Source organism: Xiphophorus maculatus, chromosome 23, assembly GCF_002775205.1.
Source record: "Xiphophorus maculatus strain JP 163 A chromosome 23, X_maculatus-5.0-male, whole genome shotgun sequence".
Lineage (NCBI taxonomy): Eukaryota > Metazoa > Chordata > Actinopteri > Cyprinodontiformes > Poeciliidae > Xiphophorus > Xiphophorus maculatus.
In genome coordinates, this window is record NC_036465.1 from 752,249 (window position 1) to 769,826 (window position 17,578).

At 42.9% G+C, this 17,578-nt stretch overlaps 1 protein-coding gene across 1 annotated transcript; it reads left to right on the forward strand.

Moving 5' to 3' along the window:
• Positions 1-324: 324 nt before the first annotated feature.
• On the forward strand, positions 325-17,255 carry canx (calnexin). Its single transcript, XM_023328680.1, has 15 exons — positions 325-410; positions 4,556-4,771; positions 4,870-4,943; positions 5,448-5,506; positions 5,608-5,749; positions 5,820-5,901; positions 5,972-6,164; positions 7,080-7,269; positions 7,799-7,912; positions 7,987-8,143; positions 9,020-9,235; positions 9,949-10,068; positions 12,688-12,808; positions 12,889-12,965; positions 14,628-17,255. Exons 2-15 carry the CDS (start codon positions 4,559-4,561, stop codon positions 14,682-14,684), a joined length of 1,815 nt encoding a protein of 604 aa, XP_023184448.1. The 5' UTR covers positions 325-410; positions 4,556-4,558; the 3' UTR covers positions 14,685-17,255.
• Positions 17,256-17,578: the final 323 nt, after the last annotated feature.

Consider the following 17,578-nt stretch of genomic DNA (forward strand, 5'->3'; position numbering starts at 1 on the left):
ACCGCTCTGTAAGCCGCCGTTTATGACGTGGAGCTCATAACGGTAATAAAGGCTTCCTGTTGCTAAAAACAAACCTCAATATTGATTTTCGATTAATGATATTTTACCATAAAATCTGTTTCAGTCTCAGCTCAAACCATTTCTCAGGTTTCGAAAGACTTACTACAGCCAATCAGCGCACATTTCCTGTGACAGCTGCGCCAATCATCGCCGTCCACGAGGTTCAGCTCTAAGACGGGCTGTCCGACAGAGATTTTCCTCCAACCAATGAGCGGCTGCCATTTGACAGGAAATGGCTAACCCTGGATCCGGCTGGCCAATCAGCGTCCAGCGAAGGCGGCGATTTCCCTGTGATTCTCCCACGTGACCCTCCTCACTAGTTCCCAGGCGGTCATATCACGGAGCTTGAGGTGAGTAAAGAAAGCGATAAATTAGCTTTTTTACTGGAAAACACAGAAAAATGCGACTTTTTCCGGACAGGAGCGGGTTGATTCTGGATGTGAGGCTGGAGGTAGCGCCCTGTCTGCGGGTTCTCGAGGGTAAACATGGAGCGGGGAGTGGGTCGGAGCGGAGTGGCTAGCTGGGGCTAATTAACCGCAGGTGAACCCGGACCGCCTGCTAGCTTGGTCCGCTGGAGACTTTTTACCGCAAAATACTCCCAGAATGATCCAGAAACGGTTTAATCTGTCTAAAAAGCAGCTTTCTGAGCCGGGTTGGTGTTTTAATACAGGCTGAAACATCCAGAAAACCCGGAGCTGCTCGGCTGGATGTGCAGTGACCTAGGAGGCTTAAACTTTAAGTTTAATTAAAATTAAAAAGCTAGAGGCGGCTATAGCTCACAATGAGTTTAAGTCTCTGTAATGAACAGAATATTTGTTTTCTGTTAATTAATATTCACACGAAGGAGCCTAAAAGTTGAAAACCAGTACAATGTGGTGCAAAAATATCATTAGAATAAGTTTAAAATGAAGGCAGCTTGTTTTATGTTCCTCCGTTTACACTGTAAAACTTTATGACCCGTAATAAGGACATTGCTTCATTTAAATGTCAGGTTAGGATAGTTCTGCAAACTGCTCAACAAACAGCATTTATTAAGCACTTTAGGTTTTGGTGGTCAAAATAAATGAATGAATTAATTGGTACCAGAAATTTTCTTCAGCCAGGAAGCCCAGTTCATCTTACAACTGAAAATGGGAATTAAACTACAAAACTAAGCCAAATTATAAAAATAAATCAATTAAATTTCCCCAAAGCCATGAATCTAACCTGTTTTAAAATGATCATTATTTTGTTACAATAATTTTTTTTTTTTTAATTTAGACCCGAAAACCGAATATTTGTCCTAAAATTTTCAGTAATTTCTGCAGTTTTTCAGATATTTGCATGAAACGTTTTTTATTATTATTATATTCATTCAGTGTATAAGTTGCAGTAGTAAATAAACCTGGTTTTGTCTGGACCGCCATATCTCCGGCCCGTCCATTAGAGCCATCATCAGACTCTAACTGGGTCACAGGAAGCTGGACTTCCCAATCCAGTTCTCATCCTGGTCCGTCTCCCAGTTTTCCCAGTTTAACTTTGAGGATTTTTCCAGTTTTTCCTCCAGAGTGTTTCAGTCTCCCACTGCTGGAGGACTTCCTGGTTTCTGACCAATCAGAGAGCAGACAGATACGTCCACTTCCAGTAGATTTCTGATTGGTTCTGGACAAACTGGACCTGGAGGTTCTGTTTCAAAAGAATTTAAATATTTTCTATTTTTGATTCAACATAAAGTTTAAATTCTGGTCTGTTTGCTGCTTTTCCTCTTTCTGGTTCTGGCCCGGCCCGTTTTCCTGCTCTCTGGTTCTGGTTCTTTTGGGTCCATCCTCAGGAAGATGATCTGAGCAGTAAATGGAAAACTTTGTCAGGTTGATGTTTAATCTCTAAACTGTAAATGAGAAATATTCAGACCAACGTTTTGCTCATTATCTCAAAATAAACAAAATATTATAAATCTTTAAAAATGCAAACCATGCAAAAATGATTTATTGCAGAAAACAGACCAGATGTTTTCTTTAATAAAATGTTTCAGGTTTATTTTGGTCGAATGTTTTTTAGAAAATGTTTTTAATTTAAATTAACCAGAACATTCTTCTAAAATCTTCTCTGTCTTTACTTATATTTAATAACAACTGGGTGCAAAAATCTGATGGAAAAACTTCAGTGATATTAAAATCAAACATGGCTGATAAGAAAAAAATACTTTATTATTCCAAACATTTTCCATTTCAGAAGATCTCGTTCTAAAAACGTATAAAACGTTCATCAACTTTATGCCGTCCTTAATCTGCAGTCAGGGCCACATAAAATTTTTGCAAGGGCAGCAAACGGCCCCCGCACCACACTTTGGACACCGCAGATTCAGCCGGTTCTGATGATTCTGGTATCTGCTGGTGTTTGGACATCTTGCTGCAGCAGAAAGGAGGTGCTGATATGAACATAATTTAATTTTAAACTGAGCAGAACCAGAAGGAAAGTTAAACGACTGAAACGTCAAAGATTCGAGGTCTAAATATTAATTTGTAGCTTTAATAAAAACATAAATCAGATGTTTGATATTTTTACCCATAAATCAGAGTAAAACCTGAGGTTCTGATGGTTCTTCTGGACCAGACTGGGTTGATGATGAATCGGTTCGTCCTGATTGAGTTTGCTGTGCTTTTATTTTGAAGGCAGGCGTGATGAATTAAACGGAAACGTTTACTGGACACAAAAAGCCGTTTTTCTGGATTTCTCCTCCATGCCGGCTGCAGGGAGCCGCTCTGTTCAAACAGAAACCAGTCGGAACCAGTCGGACCTGCTGTGTGACGCGTTAGCCTCAGCCGTCTGAGCTCTGGATCGGGTCAGGACTGGATGAGTTCAGCACCGCGACCGTCAGCAGTGATAAAACATCCCAGGACCAGTTAGAACCAGTAAAACCCAGTCAGAACCAGTTACAATTAATTAGAACTAATTAGACCCAGTCAGAACCCAATTAGAACCGATTAGGTCCAGTTGGGGCCAATTGGCACCAGTCAGAAACAGTTAGATCCCAGTTAGAACCCAGTTTGGAGCAGGTCCTGCTGACTCTGACATCAGATTAGCGGAGAAGTCCCGCCTCCTGGGCGCTCTGGATTGGGATTAGGCGTCTGATTTACCGGCCAATCAGAGCCGGCGGCTGGAATCTCGTTAGGCAACAGGAAGCTGAGGCGGTTCTGCTTTTACGCTGCCTGAACGGAGCAGGTTGCTATGGTAACCTCCCTCCAGGAGGGAAACCGTGCTCTGCTCGGCAATGAGCAGCTGCTCTGACCCATCTCTGTTCAGGAACCAGAACCTGGAGTGGTTCTTGTTCTGGTTCTGAACTGGTCCAAATGACTCCTAAAGTGGTTGACGGATCCATTTCTGCAGCAGCGGTTATTAAAACCATCTGATCACGTTTAAAGTGTAACTCTGGTAATCTGACTATAAATCTTCCTGTTCATCTATATTCTGTGTCAGATTTTTTACATTTTCTTGTAAATTTGTTTTAATTCTGCTTTATTTGACCTCAAACTGCCTCAGTGGTGCCCTCTGTAGGCCGAACAGTTGAGTTCCAGCTAATAAAGGGGCGCCCCTGGTGGCAAAACAGGAGAATAGCGAGCTCTTTTCTCATGGCAGAGCAATCTATGCTGTCACCATTAAAGTCGCTAAATTAGCTTTTTTTTTTTTTTTTTTGGAAAAAGTGGTTAAGTTGGCAGAAGAGTTTTCGTACATTTTGCATTATGTACTTTAATAGTTTGCTGCACAGTATTTTGATGTATTTTCTGTAAAGTATATTCCTAATTTTTGTTTTTTTGTTTTCTTTTCATAAGTATTTTCATCCTACATGCCTCCATGCTGCTGTTAAACCTGACTAAATATATATATTTTTAATAACTAGTTCAAATATTGCTTGGTTATTTCTGTGGCATCCTACTGTTTGTCCAGCTTCACCGGCTCGCTGTTGTAACTATAGTAACAGCAAACCAGCTGATTGTCAGATCACGAGGTTTTGATGGCTAACAGCAGAAATTATTCAGGTGTTTCCAAGTAAGGAGGGCTAAATGTTTACCTCACTGTTATTTTAAAAAACAATCTGCTTTTGTTACTACAATAATGTGACACTGATGTTAATTCAAAACGATTAATAAGAAACAAAAATTAAATTATCATGAAAAAATGTTACTGAAGCTGATGTTCAAACAAAGGATGGACCCCTGAACTTATTTTCTAGAAGCTTTTTAAAGCAGTCACTTCAGATTACTCTTGGCCACGCCCCTCCAACTCTTGGCCACGCCCACTTTCGCGTTGGTTGTTCCTCAGGGGGCGGGGCTTAGCTTTCCCACTTAATGACTGTAAACACGGGTGTGTGTGTGTGCTGTAATCCCACAGGGTGTAATCTCATTAAGGTAGCCCGTGGGGTCGGCTGGTCTCCATGGCGATGGACCCCAACCGCTCCTGTGGGGCTGGGTGGTCTCCATGGCGACGGAGCGCTGCATCATGTTGTACTTGTCTGCAGACCATGCATCAGAAGGCGCTGCTGTTCGTTCTGCTGGCGGTGGGCCTGCTCTGCCTCGGCCTGGCGCCCGCCTGCCAGGCCCAGGACCAGAACCGGGATGAAGACGCGGACGTGGAGGACGACCTGGACCTGGACCTGGCCGGAACCGAGGATGACGACGAGCTGGACAGGGACGAAGAAGCCCCGCCCGCACCAAAAGCCCCCTCTGCGCCCAAGGTGAACCACCGGGTGCTGTTGCCATGGTTACCGATGGTTTGGACCCTTGAGGTCCGGCCAGTCAGAACCTGATGGACGTGCGGTTCCTCTTTGTTCAGGTGACCTACAAGGCTCCAGAACCGATGGGGGAGCATTTCTTCGCCGAGTCGTTTGACCGGGGGACCCTGGACGGGTGAGCGCACACACCTGACCTGGTTCTGTTCTGATCCGGTTGGTTGAACCGGACCGCAAGAGCCGATACAGACGAAGAGGTTTCCGTGGGTAGAGTAGTTATCTTGTGATCGGAAGGTTGTAGGTTTGATTCCTCTTGCCACATGTTGGCCTGCCCCTGGGCAAGACACTTAACTCCGAGTTGCACCAATCTGCGTGTCGCAGTGTGAGTGTGAAGGGGTGAATGGGTGTGTGTGAATGTGTGAATGGGTGTGTGTGAATGTGTGAATGTGAAGGGGTGAATGGGTGTGTGTGAATGTGTGAGTGTGAAGGGGTGAATGGGTGTGTGTGAATGGGTGAGTGTGACTCTGGCGTAAAGCGCTCTGATTTCTAAAGCGCTACATAAGCTCAGTCCATTTACCATTATGGTTGTTGGGTCAAGAGAAGCGACTGGTTCTGATCCAAACTCTGTATTTCTTATTGACCCGTTGGTTCTGATCTGAACCCGGTTTGTTTTTGGTTCCAGGTGGGTTCTATCCAAGGCGAAGAAGGATGATGCAGATGAAGAGATCGCAAAGTATGATGGTATGTCTATTTCTTTCTGGGTCGGAATCGGACCGTCGGTTCCAGATGAGACGTTGTCCTCTGATTGGCTCATAGTGGTGATGATGATGGTGTTTGGACAGGTAAATGGGCCGTAGAGGAGATGAAGGACACCAAGCTGCCCGGCGATAAAGGTTTGGTCCTGATGTCCAGAGCCAAACATCACGCCATTTCCGCCCCACTGCTGCGACCTTTCACCTTCGATTCCATGCCCCTCGTCATCCAGTAAGACCTGATCAGAACCAGAATTGTTGCTCCGTCCTGCCCGAACCCGTTGACAGGTGTTTGTGTCCAGGTACGAGGTGAACTTCCAGTCCGGGATCGACTGCGGCGGCGCCTACGTGAAGCTGCTGAGCGAGACGCCTGGCCTGGACCTGGTCAGTATCGGGACGGCAGCAGTGCCGGTCCAAATGGGTTTCAATCTCACTGAGATCTCTGTCCCTGCAGGACCAATTTGTGGACAAGACGGCGTACACCATCATGTTTGGACCCGATAAGTGCGGAGAAGATTACAAGCTGCACTTCATCTTCAGGCACAAGAACCCCAAAACCGGGCAGTACGAGGAGAAGCACGCCAAGAAACCCGACGCCGACCTGCGGTCCTACTTCACCGACAAGAAGACGCACCTGTACACCCTGGGTACGCCACCTTACACACACACACACACACTCCTCTCTCACTGCACTTGTGTAGACTTGCTTTGACAGGGTGTCTTTGTGTCCTTAAAAAGTTTTAAATTCTTAAATGTAAAACATTAAATTCTTGATAATATAGACAATAATCTGTATTTTCTTTTAATGTAGATTACAGGCTGTGTGTCTTTAATCTATATTCAGAGTCATGCAGATTCATTTTTTTCAGTCACATAGACACAAATACACAAAATACATAAAAAAAAAACAAAATGCACACAGATAAGAAATATCTACCGTATAATTCTGATCTATAAGCCACAACATTTTTCCCACGCTTCGAATACTGAGGCCTATACTAAGGTGCAGCTAATGCGTGTTTTTTTTTTTAAATTTTTATATGCCAGTAAAAACATTTTGCCTCGTAACAGCACACCAAGTAGTTCTCTGAGGTCCAATGAAATTGTACAATAAATTAAGAGCAAATCAAAAACACAATTTCAAAAACCCTCATATGTAATATCTTTTTAAGTGTCACACGTTACAACGTGGGACACCTGTGGCTTAAAATCCGGTGCAGCCTACACAATTACAAAATTTATTTTCTTTCCAAAATTAGAGGATGCAGTTTTTAATCTAGTGTGCCCTGTAGTCCAGAATTTTTGGTATGCACAAACACAGATATGTACACAAGAATATTGCATTTAAGACGTGTATTCATCTTAAATAAAAATAATGTAGATTTCTTTTGTACAGTTCTGTCATGATACAGGTCTTAAATTTAATTCAGAACTTGTGAAATTAAATGTGTACATGGCAAAATGTCCTCACAATGTCGGAGGTTAAGAGTGAGTCCTCACGAGCTAGCTAAACAAGTATACACACAGTTTTGACAGTGTAACTGTGCTCTGACGCCCCCCAGTGGTGAACGCCGACAACAGCTTTGAGGTTCTGGTGGATCAGACCGTGGTGAACAGCGGCAACCTGCTGAAGGACATGACACCCCCCGTCAATCCCCCAGCTGAGATTGAGGACCCTGACGACCACAAACCGGAGGACTGGGACGAGAGGCCAAAGATCCAGGACCCCGACGCCGTCAAACCCGAAGACTGGTCAGAATCTGCTGTTGCTTCACCTTTTCTTCTTCTGTGCGCAGTTACTATGGTTACATTGGCTAAAATTGATTACGTAAAGCAGATCTAGTTAATTTGCTCATCCAGAGTCCTCAAAGCTCATAATTTAGTTTGATAAGCTTTGTTCCTGTGTTTGGACGCTACCTTGGTGCTGACAAAATATATAGACAGTCTTCATGTTCATCATGAAATTATACATGTGCAGCACAGTATCATCAGCATAAAAGAGATTTTCTGATAAGAAAACTTATTCCAGGAGGGAAAAGCTAAGATCCGAGTCCAGATCTCTGAGACATACAGGAAGTAAGATTTATTTTGAATACCAAGATTCCTGAAGAAAAAAAATCAACGCAGAAGAGAGTTGATCTAAGCAAAGTCCCACAGGCAGGAATAAGGCTGTTAGCATTAGCTAAGCTAGCCGTGTGAACCAACATAGCTGAAGAGGAGTGTGACGACGTGATGAAGGCTGTTAGCTTCGCTAGCCGTCGCTCATGATGTTTCTTCTTAGGGACGAGGACGCTCCTGCTCAGATTCCTGATGAAGACGCCGTGAAACCGGACGGCTGGTTGGACGATGAGGCCGAGTACATCGGAGACCCCGATGCCATCAAACCCGACGACTGGTGAGTCACCATGGCAACCTGAACCGCTGACAGCCCTCCCCGCTTGGCAGCCGTGACAGTTCCGTCTCCTGCAGGGATGAGGACATGGACGGAGAATGGGAGGCACCTCAGGTCCCCAACCCCGCCTGCGAGAGCGCCCCCGGCTGCGGCCCCTGGAAGCGGCCGATGATTGACAACCCCAGTTATAAGGGCAAGTGGAAGCCCCCCATGGTGGACAACCCCAACTACCAGGTGGGTTCTGATACGCTGAGATGGGCTCAGACCGGTTCCTCTAAGTGGTTCTGACGGTGTTTCTGGGTTTTTTAGTGCACCATATTACTGTGAAACTTTATCAACTATGGCTATCAGCATTTTTCAAGATGGCTTCCATGTTTGAGCCTTTAAAACTAGTTAATACCATAAAATGCTCCCCATTTTCATGACTTGGAGGATCTTTATGTCACATCATATGTTTTTGGATTTGGCCATCCTAGTCATAAAGTAAAGTAATAAAAAATCAGAAACTGAGAACGTTGCTGTTTCTCACAAAAGTCCCCAACTGGAAGGAGAAGACGTAGCGCAAAGGTCAGCGCTAGTTTCTTATAGTTTTATGCATTTAACAGTTAAGCATTAGCTTCTGCTAATTTTTTTTAACATATTTAGCAGTTTAGCATTAGCTTCTGCCAACATTAAACTGTTAGCGGTGGCCATTTTGAAAAATGTACACCAGGACAAGGAAACACAAGGTCAGGAAATTATTAAATTTTTACGGTTCAACATATGTAGGCTATGATCTGACACCAAACACATTTATCCAATTATTGATTTTAGTTCAAAAATAACTTTTCCATGGCGGCCATCTTAAAAAAAAAATATTCACAAATCAGTTATTTGCTGATCCAATTAAATCTGATTTAACACCAAAAGTCTAAATCTGTGACAAATATAGGCAATTTCTGTGCAAAAATAAATTTTCCTTGTTGACCATGGCGGCCATCTTGACTTTCATTATTGGTGAACGGGAGTTTTTCTACAAAGCTAGTCACTCAAAACGCCTGTGCTAAGTTCGGGTTCTTGTATCCGCATGTGGAATATTTTTCTGAAATATTAAATCTGCTGCTCCGTCAGGGGATCTGGAAGCCGAGGAAGATCCCCAATCCGGATTACTTTGAGGACCTGCAGCCGTTCAAGATGACGCCGTTCAGCGCCCTGGGGCTCGAGCTCTGGTCTATGACCTCTGACATCTTCTTCGACAACTTCTTCATCACTAACGACCGCAACACGGCCGAGCGCTGGGCCACCGACGGCTGGGGGCTGAAGAAGGCAGCGGAGGGCGCTGCTGAGGTGAGTCCACAAAGAACAAATCTGGAAACAAAATGTCTGCTCTACGATTTCTTCTCTCATTGTTCAGATTGAATCATTCACTGACTGACTGATTCATTTGTTCCTGGCGAGAATCTTTAGTTCCTTTTTCTCCCTCCTGTTGTTTTAAGCTCTGGATGAAGCTGAAATAAACGTGTCAGTTGGCCTTAGTTCTGCAGAAACTCTTTGGTTTGTTTTTTTCATTTCACCTGCAGCAAAGCTGTGAAATTATACACACCCTTAAGATGTTCTAATCTGCATCATGGTCCATTAACACATTTCATGTGTTTTATTGGGATTTTATGTGACGGAGCAACACAACTTTAAAGTGGAGAGAAAATTATTTATGGCTTTCAAGCTGTTTGCAGATTTTGAAAATCTGAAAAGTGTGGCGTGTTTTTATACCCAGCAGTTCTCAGTAGAACCGACTCTGGCTGCAGATCTCCAGCGGATCAGTTTTCATGTCACAGATTCTCAGGTTCAGCTCTGACTTTCACTAGGCCATTCTAAAACACATGTTGGTATTTTCCACTTCTCTCCTGTTGGTCACATAAAGTCCTGCAGAGTTTCTGGAAGCTTGGATGAAACCGCTTCAGGAGTTTTTGCTGATAAATTCAGGGTCCTTCAGACGGACTCTGCTGAGGCATAAAGACAGGAATGTGTGTGAATTAAGTGGATCTATGTTTGGTTCTCAGCCGGGTTTGGCAGCCCAGATGCTAAGCGCTGCAGAGGAGCGACCCTGGCTCTGGATCGTCTACGTCCTCACTGTGGCTCTTCCTCTCGTCCTCATCATCGTCTTCTGCTGCACGGGCAAGGTACACACACACACACACACACACAGAACCTCCAACTTCCTGTGCGATCCTTCACTTCTCTGAAGGAAGGAAAGATGGGAGGATTTCTCTAAAGCTTCAGGCGATTATTCTAACCAATCATCTTCTAGCAGGCCGGATCCTGCAGCTCTTTGATGATGATGATGATTACTAGACCTGTCACGATAACAAATTTTGCTGAGCGATTAATTGTCTCAAAAAATTATTGCGATAAACGATAATATTGTCTGAAGACCTTTTTACACTGATTTAATGGAAATGATGTAATAATGATGCGATTTCCTGCCAAAGATAGATGCACTTTATTTTCAAAAGAATATTTAACACTGGAGCTGATAAACAAAATAAACAAAACAACCAAAAACAAAAATAAAATGGATTCTCAGTCTCCATTAACAAAAAATGTACTTGAATAAAAACTAAACAACATAAAGCCAAAGTGGAAATAAATACTGCATTCAACCAAAAGACTGCAGATTATGAAGTCTGTATATTATGTTGCCCTTCAGTAATAATTAGATTTAAATAGAGAAGATGGGCACATCGACTACCTGATGCAATAATTCACACTACATGATTTTTTGCTCCTATTTTTCCCCTTACAACAATCTTAGATCGTTGGTCTTTCTAAGATTGTGTGGTGTGTTACGGTAGATCATCGTTGCCGCTCTAATCTAAATCAGGGTTTTTCCCCGACTGGGAGCTTAACCAGCCTGTTGAATGTGACAGGCAGCCAATCAGAAAGCCAGGATTCTCCTCTGTGTTTTCTGAGGGGAAATTACGGAGGGGAATCCCGAACAGCTGATACGGTGCAACCTGAAGTCCAGCAGACATTGGAGATGATATGTGGAAACAACATTAATGTTTATTCAACATGCAAAGAATATAGAAATGACAAGAGGAGGAGTTGGAGCAAAATTGCTACTGCAGTTGATAAACCTGGTAACTTTTCAGCTGTTCTTCGTTAACGTGACGTAAACAGGTTCTAATGATTTTCATTCAGTCAGGACTTTACGCTGACACTAGCCACATGCATTGCAGGTAGATTGTAGTAAAGCATTGATTAATGTCTGGTTTTAAAATTAGTTCACTGAACTTGTAGCCATTATTTTGTGCCCATTGTTGGACACCACACGGCAGGACCGAACCCGATTGAACCGTTATACCTAGGATTTCTGTCGGCTAATGTGTGGTCTCTGTCAGGTTTTGAAAATGTGCCGACAATCGGCCGACAGCTCTAAGATCCTGTCGTGTGCGCTGGGCTTTACACTGAGGAAATGAGGAAGGGAAGAGTCAGTGGAGAGCACCGGAGTTTAGCCTTTTTTCATTTGGTGTCATCAACAGAAAGAGAAAAAGGCCGGAAGAGATGATAATGCCGATAATTAAAATGACGTCGAAAGTTTTAATTTATCGTAAGATTAATCGATTTATCGTTTATTGTGACAGGCCTAATGATTACGAAGCACTGCAGTAGCACACCTTCAGTTTATTTATTTACTGTTTATATTTAAAATGTTTCCCTGAAATTACAGCTTATAATCTCATTATGCATCACTACAGACACGTTGTGTGTTGTTTACATCCAGAAATTTTGTGCACAAGGCAGGAGGGCAAATAGTCTCTACTTTTAGCTTCCATCCGTAGCGGCGCTGCCGGTAGAACCGCTAACAAAATAAAACCTGGAGGTGAAGAGACTATTAATCCAGTGCAGAGCGCCACGCAAAGGGAAAAATAACGCAGAAAAACAATTAAAACATCATTTCGAACTGCTGGATTCTTTTTTTTCCCCTCGCTGTGTGTCGCCTACGCTACATGTAGACTCGTTGCCATGGCAACCTACTAACAACGCCACTAATGTTTCAGGATTTAGTACCAAAAAATAAACATTTCCCACACAAAGAGCAGAACATTCAGTCGGTTACAGTTTTATGTTTACAGGCTTGATGTTTATTTGCAATTATTAATATGTGATTGCTGTGCTAGATTAGCTACCGCTGCTAATAGCTAATCTAGCACAGTGGTGGTTGATTAGCTAATCTAAACACCTACTGTACGGATGATCTGTCAGAGTTGGTGTTTAGGTCGCCTTATTTTTTATTCTTTGTTTTTTTCTTATTTTTTTTAACTGAACCAAAACACTCATTTCTGCAGCAGATCCACATGTTAAGGTTGTCACAGTCAAGCTAGCATAGCTGACCTACTTCCCTCTCCCTTACAATTACTAGCAAAGCACTGTCTTTTTCTTATATCCGACGCACATTTAAGATTTAGAGCATCATGTTGACAGCTGAAACCAAAGCTAGCCATTGTTAGCTAGCAGCTTTTTTGTGACGTCACACTGCAACGTGTCTGTAGTGGCATTCTGATCTGTGATGATGATGATGATGGTGGTGGGTGTCCACAGAGTTCCTCCGGGTCGGCTCAGGACTCGCTGAGTCTCACCAGCTTACAGGAGGAGCTGAAGGGAGCCGGACGCCTCCAGCCGGTGACTCCTCCTCTTCCTCCTAGCCTAGCTTGTTGTGGCGTAGCTGTAGTGCTGATGAAGAGCGGCTTTTTAACGGCTCTTCCTGATGAAAAGTTCATGAATCTGTTTTTCTGCAGGAGAAGAAGAAGACTCCAGCAGCTGAATACAAGAAGACGGATGAACCTCAGCCTGACGTGAAGGAGGAAGAGGAGGATGAGGAGGAAGAGGATAAGGCTGAGGAGGCGAAGAGCAGTCCAGGTGGGTTAGCTCTCTCACTGACCTGGTTCTGGTCATGCCCCAGTTCTGGTTCTGTAACCGTTTGGTTTATTTTCCTCCAGCTGCAGAGGACAAGAGTGATGAAGAAGAGGCTGCTGCTGAGGAAGAGGAGGGAGAGAATGAGGCCACGACAGAAGAGGTGAGGAAGAACTGCGTTCATGTTGACGTGGTTCTGGTGTGATAAAACCAGGAGGAACCGCCACAGTCAGTCTGAAACCTTCTGGTTTAATGCCAGGCCTGATGGAGGCGGATCTGGCCCGCAGCATCACTAATTACAGTGTAACCATCAACCTGGAGCTGTTGCCGAGCAGATTAGCTAAGCTGAGGTCCAGTTTAGCGTCAGGCTTTAATCTGGAAGATGTTCCTGTCGCGTTTCTGTCTGCTGGTTTGGAGCGAATGCAACAGGAAACTTTAATTTAATCGGTGCCAACATGAGGCTGGAATAAACAGGAAGTGAAAAGAAGATATTTTTTCTTTGTGCCTATGGTAAGGCTCAGAGCCACCAGTAGATGGCAGCTAACCTGTTTCTGCTTCAGCGCATTAACGGTTTTCAGAAAAACGAAGGCTGCCTCAAGCCAGTGCAAAAACTTGTTTTTACAAAGTTTAGGGTTTTTTTCCATTTGTGCTGTTTGTATCAACGTTTTCCAACTCAATAATTAAAAATGTTCCTAAAGCAAAAACTTTGATGGAAACTCAGCTGACAGTTTTCCTCCTGGGTTCTGGTTCTGAGATTAAAAAATACTTAGATGGAAGGAAGTGACTCTCTGTGAGACCAACACATTTTGGAAATGTTTCAGTAATTTGAAGTAAAAACTGTTATATTTTTCCAGTTAAATATAGTGACATAATTTAACCCTCCTGTTATGTTCCAGGTCAAATTGACCCGTTTTAAAGTTACTTTTTTTTTTAAATAGTTGGAAGTATTTTTTTTGCATGAAACCTTTTCTGTTTGTCTAAACTCTGCATATAAATTGAAAATGTATTAATTTTACACATTTGCAACCTCCCCACCCCCGCATCTACTTTTTACATAGAAACTGTTCGGGTCAATTTGACCCGGCAGTCAGGTTAAAGTGCAAGAAAAGATTAAAAAATTTCCAATTCTATACGTTTCTTTGCAGCTATGAACCATATTTCACCACACACACACACAACACACCCCGATACACACAAGGCCACTTTCTCACTACTCTCTTTACTTCACTAGGAAACTGCGAGAAAGCAGAAAGTGTTCACACAACTTTTGACGGGAATCTTTTCTGTTCCTGTGGACAAACTCCACCCACTCTGAGTGACACTCAGCAGAAGTGGAGGAAAACATAAAAACTCTCTGCATCACTCATTTATCTTGATTTTAATCAGCGGGTCAATTTGACCCTGAACAGTGTGTTCAGGGTCAACAATTTTTTACTCAATTACAAAAAAAAGGTGTAATATAGAGAAATTGACCAAAGATCAATTTCAAGGAAATTATAGTTTTTTGTGTCTAAGTTTTTTTCAGTGGACATAAAAAATGTAATGAAATATGTGTAACTTACATTTTTTATGTCCAAATGAGTAAATGAGTAAGTTGTCGCTATTGATCCTTTATTTACGAGAAATAAAAAAAACATAATTGCACAGATATTGATTGAAATTGTTAGTATTGGAGTTAATAATCAGATGAAAAAAATGTTTTGGTTTCTGATATTATTGCATGATTAAACACTCCCCGGGTCAAATTGACCCACAAACATTATTGCTGTACCTCAGAAACGAACATAACAGGAGGGTTAATTGGTGATTTTGTTCTGATCCACAGAAAGAAGACGATATTCTGCGGAGATCTCCCAGGAGCAGGAGGCTCAGAAAGGACTGATAGCTCTGAACCCTGACCTCCTGACCTTCCTCCCCCCGCCCCCCTCGTCTTCCTCCTCCTCTTCCTCCTTCCTGAGGCCACGAAGCCTGAACGGATCTGGTAAAAGCAGCGAAGCCAACAGAAATTTGACGACGATTCCAGCTCGATCCGGTTTTGGATGTTTTGTTTTAGAGCTTAACTGAGATTCACTAAAACTTCCTGCATCATTCCGACCTGCAGGGGGCGACGTTCTGTCTGCTCCTCCAATCAGCAGCCTGCTGACAGGAAGACGGTCGCCCTGCTGGACTGGACAGGTAGCTGACCAACCGGCCCACAGATAACCAACTACTAACCGCTAACCGTAGCGCTTCAGTGTTAGCCTGCTAGCTGCCTAATAAAGCCAGAGCTTAGCGGCTGGAGGAGGCTTAAACTGGGAACACTCCGACTTTTCTCCATGTCTGTTGTTGTCCTGTCGGCGCTAGAGTGCTAGCTGTCTGTTGACTTCTTCCTGAAACAGTGTCTGCCGTCGGTGGATCAGACAGGAAACACCTGGATGTTTGGCTCACCTGCCGCCTCCAGCTCAGCACCACAGAGGCTCCGCCCCCTTTCTACTACCCTTTAAATTAACTGCTGAAATAATCATGATAAAATGTCATTAATATATCATTAATTTTTAAAAATTGGAAATAAATGCAGCAAAGATTAAATATTGAATTATATGTGCCTCAATTGGATGTATTTTATTATTTCATGTTTGTGCTCTGAAGCGCATCATGGCTGAACTTACACCGTCAGTTTGACCTATCACACTCAGTGGGCGGGATTATGGAAGCTGCGACCCTGACATCTGATTGGCTGCTGCAAACACCCAAGTAAACACAACTTCCCTGCTAGCTCCGACTCTCCACTTGAAATTTTCACTTTAGTTGTGGAATGATTTTATTAACAATTAAATTGTTTATTTACTTATTACAAACTCCCGCCCATATGTGTAGTTTGGTCTGAGACTTCGCTAATGCGTTCCCCACAGACTGTTAGCCGCTGTCAGCTAGCAGGCGGGGCTAGCTGTGATCCTGCCTGACCACAGTGAGCGCTGATGAATTTATCAGCAATATTTCAAACCACAGAAGTAGAGGCTGCAGTTTCTCCTCCAGGATTTGTAGCATATAAATTTTTATTGATTGTTTCCAAAATATCGACCTCAGAGTTGCAGTTAACTGGGCAGAAGTTGACTTGCTGTTTGAAGGAGCCAATCAGATGTCAGTTTGCCTTAATCCCGCCCACTGCGTTTGACTTTATTGATGTGCTTCAGCACAGGAACATGAAATAATTTATTAAATCATGAAATCTAGTTTGTGAAATTAAATCACCCACATATAATTGAGGCACATATAGTTCTATATTTAATAAATTATATATTTCAAGTTTTGACCTATTTAAATGTCAGAACCTCAGGTGTCCTGTCCTGCCAACTACCAGAGGTGGTGCTAAAGTCTCCATTGTAGCTCCTGAGCTTCCTGTTACTTTCATCATGACGTCACACATGACCTCTCTGTTTCATCCAATCACTGCACAGCTTGAAATAAAAATGGAACCAAATGAGAAAAATCCTGATAATCTGTCAGAAACAATAAAATCCTGCTCTGTAACTATTCCCTTAAAGCAGAGGTATCCAGCCGCTGTCCTGCAGGTTTTAGATGAGCCACAGGTACAAAACACTGGAGTGAAGGGTGACCCTTCATGACCTCCTTGTGTAGATCAGGACTCAGAGCCTTAATGACCTAATTATTCTGTTCAGGTGCTGCAGCAGAGGCTCATCTTAAAGCTGCAGGACAGCTGGGCCTCCAGGACTGGAGTTGGACACCTGTGCCTTAAAGGAATCATTTTCAGCGGAGTTCTGTGAAGTAGGTCTCGGTAGTCAGTATGCGACCTGCAGCAGATGAATTAGCCTGAGCTGGCTGACTTTTCATTGGTTATTTCTGTGCAGTTGAACTGGATTTAATGATGTTTTTACGAAGCGTTTCCTCTCTGACTCCTCTTTGCTTTTGCTTAAACTCTGAGGGACAATAGTTTTTGATGTTTTCTAACAGGTTTTTTGTAGAAGTTTAAATATTTTGAAGTCCCAGAGGTCCTCCCCAGTCTTCAGGCTTATATAGAAATCATGGAGCAAATGTCTAAAAATGATTTAATTTCACTTTTTTTGTCAAACTTCTGTTTTTGTGTTTAGAATATGTTGTTTTCTTGTTAAAAGATGTAAAAATCAGGATTTTCTTGAGGTTAATCATGTGAGGGGGGGTTCACAGCCAAACAGTTTCCCGCTGGGGGTTTCTCAAGTCCTGGTGGGTGGCCTGGTCTGTGAACGCCCGCTGGGATTGGCCGGTCCGTGGGTTGATCTGGACGGTGAGTTTGGGGGCTGACCACGCTCCGACAGTGAGCTGAACACTGTATCTGCTGCGTTTTTACTTCCTCTGGTGGTTTGGAGCGACCGGCAGCAGAAAGCCCGGCTGTGAATGAAACACTGTGATGAGGAGCCTGATGTCGGTGAAGCAAATGTTTGTTTTGATGAATAAAAAAAGGCTAAATGGAAACAGACCCAACGCCTGCAGTTTGTTTATTCAGAGTTGGAAAGAGTACCGTTAATTTGATAAGTAGTGGAGGGCCAGTATCACCAATATTGATACCAATACTTATATATATATACAGTACATCCATTTTCTTCCACTTTATCCGGGGTCGGGTCGTGAGGGTAGCAGCTTCAGAAGGGGTATATTTAAATATATATACATATTTAATAAATTAAACTTCTGATCTTTATTGTTTTTTTGTTTTAATTATTTAGTTACAATCTAAGATACCTTTTGACAAAGTTTATAGGTATTGATAAAATATTTAAGATATTAACATGATTAAAAAAA

What these genes read in the sequence shown, in the direction of transcription:
- canx (XM_023328680.1), top strand. Translation starts at nt 4,559, where the DNA reads ATGCATCAGAAGGCGCTGCTGTTCGTTCTGCTGGCGGTGGGCCTGCTC. An exon ending in GACCGGGGGACCCTGGACGG is followed by an intron (nt 4,944 to 5,447) that starts GTGAGCGCACAC and finishes TTTTGGTTCCAG; the next exon opens with GTGGGTTCTATCCAAGGCGA. An exon ending in TCCATGCCCCTCGTCATCCA is followed by an intron (nt 5,750 to 5,819) that starts GTAAGACCTGAT and finishes GTTTGTGTCCAG; the next exon opens with GTACGAGGTGAACTTCCAGT.